The following is a 6,607-nucleotide window of genomic DNA, read 5'->3' as shown; positions in this document are numbered from 1 at the left end:
ATGTTGTATATAGATATGAATTGTTGTGAGTGAATAATAAAATGTTGTATATAGATATAAATTGTTCTGAGTGAATAATAAAATGTTGTATATAGATATGAATTGTTGTGAGTGAATAATAAAATGTTGTATATAGATATGAATTGTTGTGAGTGGATAATAAAGCGTTGTATAGAGATATGAATTGTTGTGAGTGAATAATAAAATGTTGTATATAGATATGAATTGTTGTGAGTGGATAATAAAGTGTTGTACAGACATGAATTGTTGTGAGTGGATAATAAAGTGTGGTATAGATATGAATTGTTGTGAGTGGATAATAAAGTGTTGTATATAGATATGAATTGTTGTGAGTGGATAATAAAGTGTTGTATAGATATGAATTGTTGTGAGTGAATAATAAAATGTTGTATATAGATATGAATTGTTGTGAGTGGATATAATAAAGTGCGGTACAGATATAAATTGTTGTGAATGGATAATAAAGTGTTGTACAGATTTGAATTGTTGTGAGTGGATAATAAAGTGTTGTACAGACATGAATTGTTGTGAGTGGAAAATAAAGTGTTATACAGACATGAATTGTTGTGAGTGGATAATAAAGTGTTGTACAGACATGAATTGTTGTGAGTGGATAATAAAGTGTTGTACAGATTTGAATTGTTGTGAGTGGATAATAAAGTGTTGTATATAGATATGAATTGTTGTGAGTGAATAATAAAATGTTGTATATAGATATGAATTGTTGTGAGTGGATAATAAAATGTTGTATATAGATATGAATTGTTGTGAGTGGATAATAAAGTGTTGTACAGATATCAATTGTTGTGAGTGGATAATAAAGTGTTATACAGACATGAATTGTTGTGAGTGGATAATAAAGTGTTGTACAGACATGAATTGTTGTGAGTGGATAATAAAGTGTGGTATAGATATGAATTGTTGTGAGTGGATAATTAGGTGTTGTACAGATATGCATTTTTGTTGAGTGGATAATAAAATATACATTATTATAACAATAACTTGATTTGAAGTGCTGGATCATGTCAAGATGACAGATGCAGATCATCAGATCAAACAAGATGCGTAAGTTCGAGTTTGATCTGTCAACAAGACGTGATCCCACTCTTTGGATCAAGTTACTGTTATAATAATCAAATTGTATAGTGTCATATTTAAATAATTTGAATATGAGTACAGTACTAGATCCAAAAACATAAATAACATGTGATAATTATCAACAATAGTTCTATCAATAGTTGTGTAAAGATGTGCTGTATATAAAATTTTGAAAACAAAATGTTCTGAATTTTTGGCTACTATGAATGAATTTTTAAAAAAAAATGATTATATTGCTGTTCTTTGTAATGTCATAATGTACAAACTACTGTGAAATTCACATCATACATAAAACTTTTCATGATGATGCACTTTCTACATGTAACTATTCTTTATGCCAAAAAGTGAAGATCATCAACTTTGAATTTTTTGAAAATTCATAAGGCCAAATAAGGCCTTCTGTGTGTCTTATCCTTTAACCACCATCAATGGGGATGTAAAGTTTCTTGATGCACATCAAAGTTAACATCATGTATTTGATTTTCAATGCAAATGAGAATCTAAAAAATACAAAATCAATAATTTTGATTTTAAAATCAATAATTCATCTTCTACTACTTAAATGGAACAAGAGAAATATATACATCACGTCATATGATGATGTTGCATGGACTGGTAAAATAAAATTCATATTAAATCGATCTTACACAAGAACATCCCCTCAAAATCGTTAGGAATTCCTTTCTAGGGTAGAATAAGACACACATCAATGATAATGTTATGCAAATCCCATGCATGGCCTTGTTTGATCACTATATATCTTAAATCAAATAATATTGACCCGTGCATTTTGTTTAAAATTAAACTGAAAATCTGTGAATCATATAACTCACATGATTACCTAATGAGCAGCAATAACAATATTGGGGAGAAAATTCTGCTTTCATGCATGACCTTGCTGCACTGAAGTTGTTTTGCTGACATGCTTAGTTAACCGCATCACATTGTCACACTATAGGCCAGATTGAGAAGTACATGTCACTTAAAATTCATGCTCAAACCAACAGTTTAATTACCATATATCATGCATAATCATGATCTCATTTGCATGGTAATGCCTATTCATAGCCTTACGGTAACCCAGACAAATGTACATACTATACCAGCAATATAACTATGTTACACATACCTCAGGTCTGGTCCTGTGAACACAGCCAGTTTTCTTAATGTCAGTTCTATTCTTACAGATGATGCACTCTAAGTCATTGTAGCAGGAATAGGGCATGTCTGCATAGTCAACCATACAGTAATCCTTGTCCAGATTTACTTCTGACTAAAAATACAACACATATGTTTTCTTCACAATAATTTAAAAATAATAATAACATAAGTTCAGTGAGTTTATACATGAGGATATGATACACAGCATTCTTTGTATTTACAGTAAAAACAATCAAGTTTATAATCAATTAATTTGTTCCAACTCAAAACTGACATGGAAGGAGTTCAGACTTTGAAATGAGCTTCCACAAATATGTGCAAAAGTGTGCAACACTAATTTTCAGTAACTAAACCACCTTGATTCTAATTATATTTACATTCACTGTGTGTAATTTAATTCATTTGTATTGAAATCCATTGTTCGTCATTTGCAGCTATGAAGACACATTTTGTTTCAATCTAGTTAGATCTGATTTTTCAGAACTCAACGACCCATTTCACAACATTGTTGAAATTGTTGGAAAAAATGTTTTCTCTCTTTTTTTTTTTTTTCATTTGAATTTAGTATCATGATAAACAAGATGTACTGTGAGCACTGCTCACTAAGAATACTCCCTGCTTACCCCAATCTCCCAAAGGGTGTTGTTAATACTAGGTATAAATTACCTCTTTCCCGAGTGTAAAAATATGGTATGCCTTTGTAGAAGAAAATGGAAGATATAGTCCGAACACAAATCCATGGCATAAACCTACAACTTTGACTTTGAGATCAAAGGTCAATGTCATAAAGAGGTCATGAATGTACATGACACATAGTCTCATGGTGATACACCCATGTCTTATGGTATGACTATGTCAAAACCCTATAATCAATTTTGACCTTCAGGTCAAAGTTCAAGGTCAAATAGAGGTCATGAAGGTACTTGACACATCGTCTCATGGTGATACACTCATGTGTCAAATATGATATGCCTATGTCAAATAACAAAGAAGTCATGGCCCTGACATGAATCCATTGTAAAAACCTTTAATTTTGACCTTGAGGTCAAGGTCATATGGAGGTCATGAAGGTACATGACACATCGTCTCATGGTGATACACTCATGTGTCAAATATGGTATGCCTATGTCAAAGAACAAAGAAGTTATGGCCCGGACACGAATCCATTGTAAAAAAAAAACCTTTAATTTTGACATTATAGTCAAGGTCATAGAGAGGTCATGAAGGTACTCGACACATCGTCTCATGATGATCTACCTGTGTGCTAAATATGGTATGCTAAAGTCAAAGAACAGAGAAGTTATGGCCCGGACATGAATCTACACAGACGGACGGACAGACAGAGTGATTCGTATTCCCCCCCCCCCCCCCCCCCCGAAGAAGTTCGGGGATGGGGGGGGGGATATAATAACACTTACCTATATCATACGATGGTTTGTTTTATGAATTTAGTATGATAAATAACACTAACATATATCATACAATGATTTATTCTATGAATTTAGAGTTTGTCACTCTTGGACTATTTCTCTTTACCATCATTCAAATATGGAAATCTTTACCAAATATGGAGACAAGTCAAAGTCAGGTGAATTTCAGCTGTTATGTTTAAATAAGTTACAGGTCAATAATATCTATATTTTACATACTTGAAAGTATCTATATTTAAGAAAAATACAGAAAAATATAAATAAATGAAAGAAAGCAGAGGTGAGCAAGCTCATATACCCCACACTCCAACATTGCTTGACAATGCCTCACATAATGAATGGTAATGCTTACATTATTGCAAGAACAGGACAGATGGTCTCAAAATTCTAAGTTCAATAGCGGCATAATTTAACTCTCACAAAAAAAATTTAATCAGAATTTCCTAGGAATTTAAACACGTGTGTCCTTATTAACTACAAAGTTTCACGAAATTCTGTTGAGTAGTCTTAGAGGAGTTGCACTGACAAGAACAGGACAGACGGGCTCGAAATTCTAAGTTCAAAAGGGGCATAACTCCCACAAAAATTATTGAATAAGAATTTTCTGGCAATATGCACATCTACACAGTGTGTCCTTATTAACTACAAAGTTTCACAAAATTCTGTTGAGCGGTCCCAGAGGAGTTGCAGTGACAAAAACAGCTAGGACAGAAGGGTTCAAAATTCTAAGTTCAAAAGGGGCATAACTCCCACAAAAATTATTGAATCAGAATTTTCTGGCAATATGCACATCTTCACAGTGTGTCCTTATTAACTACAAAGTTTCACGAAATTCTGTTGAGCGCTTTCAGAGGAGTTGCGCTGACAAGAAAGGGCCTGACAGACGGAGAGACTGATGGACGGGTTAAAAACATACCCTCCACAACTTCGTTGCATGGGGTACATAATAATACAAGAGGCCCACAGGACTTATCAGTCACCTGAGTACTAGTGAAAAGTATCACTATTCCCAAGGGCTAAGAAATCTAGAAAAAATTTCCTGTTCTGAATATCTAAGCTGAATTCTAATGTTCAGCAACATTATAAAACAAGAGGTACTAAGAACCCCCCCCCCCCCCTTTCCCAAAGGGTGTTAATAGGTATAAATTACCTCTTTCCTGAGTGTAAAAAAGAAAGGACATGACAAAACCTTGGGTAGTCTCTTCTCTAGGAGTGTGCTTGACCTTTTGACCCCAAATTTGATAGGGAACATCTTTGTCCCATGGGTAGTCCATATGTATGATATGGTGACTGTATGTGGAAAGGATAACCCTTTGGTAACCATATTGCTACTTCAATATCCAGAGGTGCTGGAGTCCTGAAATTTAAAATTTAAGTCCCCCTTGTCCCAAGGATGCTTCATACCAAATTTGAAAAGAATTGGAATGGTAGTTATCAAGAAGGAGATAAAAATATTCAATTGTTAACACATGATGGACGACGACAATCAATTGCAATACTCACTCCCGGTCACCTGAATTTTCTTAGGTGACCTAAAAATGTCTAATAGCGCAGGTTATGCATTTTTCTGCCATATTTTCAACCTTCACATCCCATTTAACAAATCATCTGAATAACACCACAATTTAAAGTATCTTTTCCTCCTATTTCAAAACCCTGCAAACTCAGGAGTTATTTTCCAATAATTCTGTTTCACTGATATGCTGAGGCAGGGCAAATATGTCAATCAAGCAATCTTAGAAATACATGTATAATTACCTTAAATGAGAAAGACACTTTAATTTCTATACTGCATAAGACAGCATTCATGTAAAATTAACTTTTTTGGTACAGTAGATTTTGGGAAGAATTTTTTTTTTTATCAATCAAACATCCCGCCCTATTTTCACTATTTCAAAATTAGAGGAATATGACCTTTCACTTGAAGAAATATGGATATCTTTACCTAAAAATATTTTATGCCAAAAACAGTTAAAATTGACCATGTGCTCTTCTTGGGAAAAACTGGAAAAATGGAAAAGTTTAGTTGACAATAAATACAACAATGTCAACAACAGTCAAATTTTGAACCAGAAAAATCCTTTGAGCTTAAATGGGCTAAAAAAATATGTCAAATTGAAAGTACAAGAAAATTGATAATAAATATTGATCATTAATTGTTAAAATTTATATGTCACATAATAAAAGAAGCGTGAAATAAAAACCAAGAAGTCCTAACAGGCCTGGCCTTATTGGTCACCTGGGTAAGTTAAAAGTATCACTAGCCCCATGCAAGGGCTACGAAATCTATAAGCTAAATTCTAATATTCAGCAGCAGCATAAAACAAGATGTGTTCTTAAAACACAAATCCCCCAACAGTGCCCATATACTGATGAAAGACTTTAAATAACATATGTTAAAATTGTATTAACAGCTAGTATATTGACTATTTTAAACCTGCAGAACTCTGGGGTTGCAAAATTCACAATTTCCATACCTCCTTAACGTGCATTTAGTTTTTATCTATATCAGCAAAATCAAAGAAGTCTTTCAAATGATAAAGACAATAATCACTATGACCATTTTCGCCCCACCCCAGTACCAAAACCCTGATCCTTGGAATCATGATATTCACTATTTTGGTATTCAATTTAGTATCAGTAGCACTAAAGAAGATGTTATTTAACTGTTTTACACACAAACATTAAAAATATGCCAAGTTTGGCCCCACCCTGGAGTCAGAACTTCTAACCCAGGCCCAAAAAATTCTCCAATTTAAATGTGTCTTAAATCAAGCTTGATATGTGTTTTGAATAAGTTAAATACATGCCAAGTATACTATCTCAACTTAAATCAAAGTTATGTCTTATTTTATAGTATTATTACGTTATGAATAAGAGTTCTTCCCGCCTTTTTT

The 6,607-nt window shown here is 33.1% G+C and overlaps 1 protein-coding gene across 1 annotated transcript in view; it reads right to left on the bottom strand.

Annotated features, from left to right (window-relative positions):
- The window catches only part of LOC125680674 (multiple epidermal growth factor-like domains protein 8), a 112,952-nt gene that overhangs the window by 84,835 nt on the left and 21,510 nt on the right, over positions 1 to 6,607 (bottom strand). Inside the window, exon 5 of the mRNA XM_048920372.2 lies at positions 2,249 to 2,392. Coding sequence (XP_048776329.2) covers positions 2,249 to 2,392 — 144 coding nt within the window. The remainder of the gene's footprint in view (positions 1 to 2,248; positions 2,393 to 6,607) is intronic.

Source organism: Ostrea edulis, chromosome 2 (genome assembly GCF_947568905.1).
Source record: "Ostrea edulis chromosome 2, xbOstEdul1.1, whole genome shotgun sequence".
In the NCBI taxonomy this organism is placed as follows: domain Eukaryota; kingdom Metazoa; phylum Mollusca; class Bivalvia; order Ostreida; family Ostreidae; genus Ostrea; species Ostrea edulis.
Note: the sequence above shows the minus strand (reverse complement) of the source record. Positions and strands in the feature narration are given on the sequence as shown.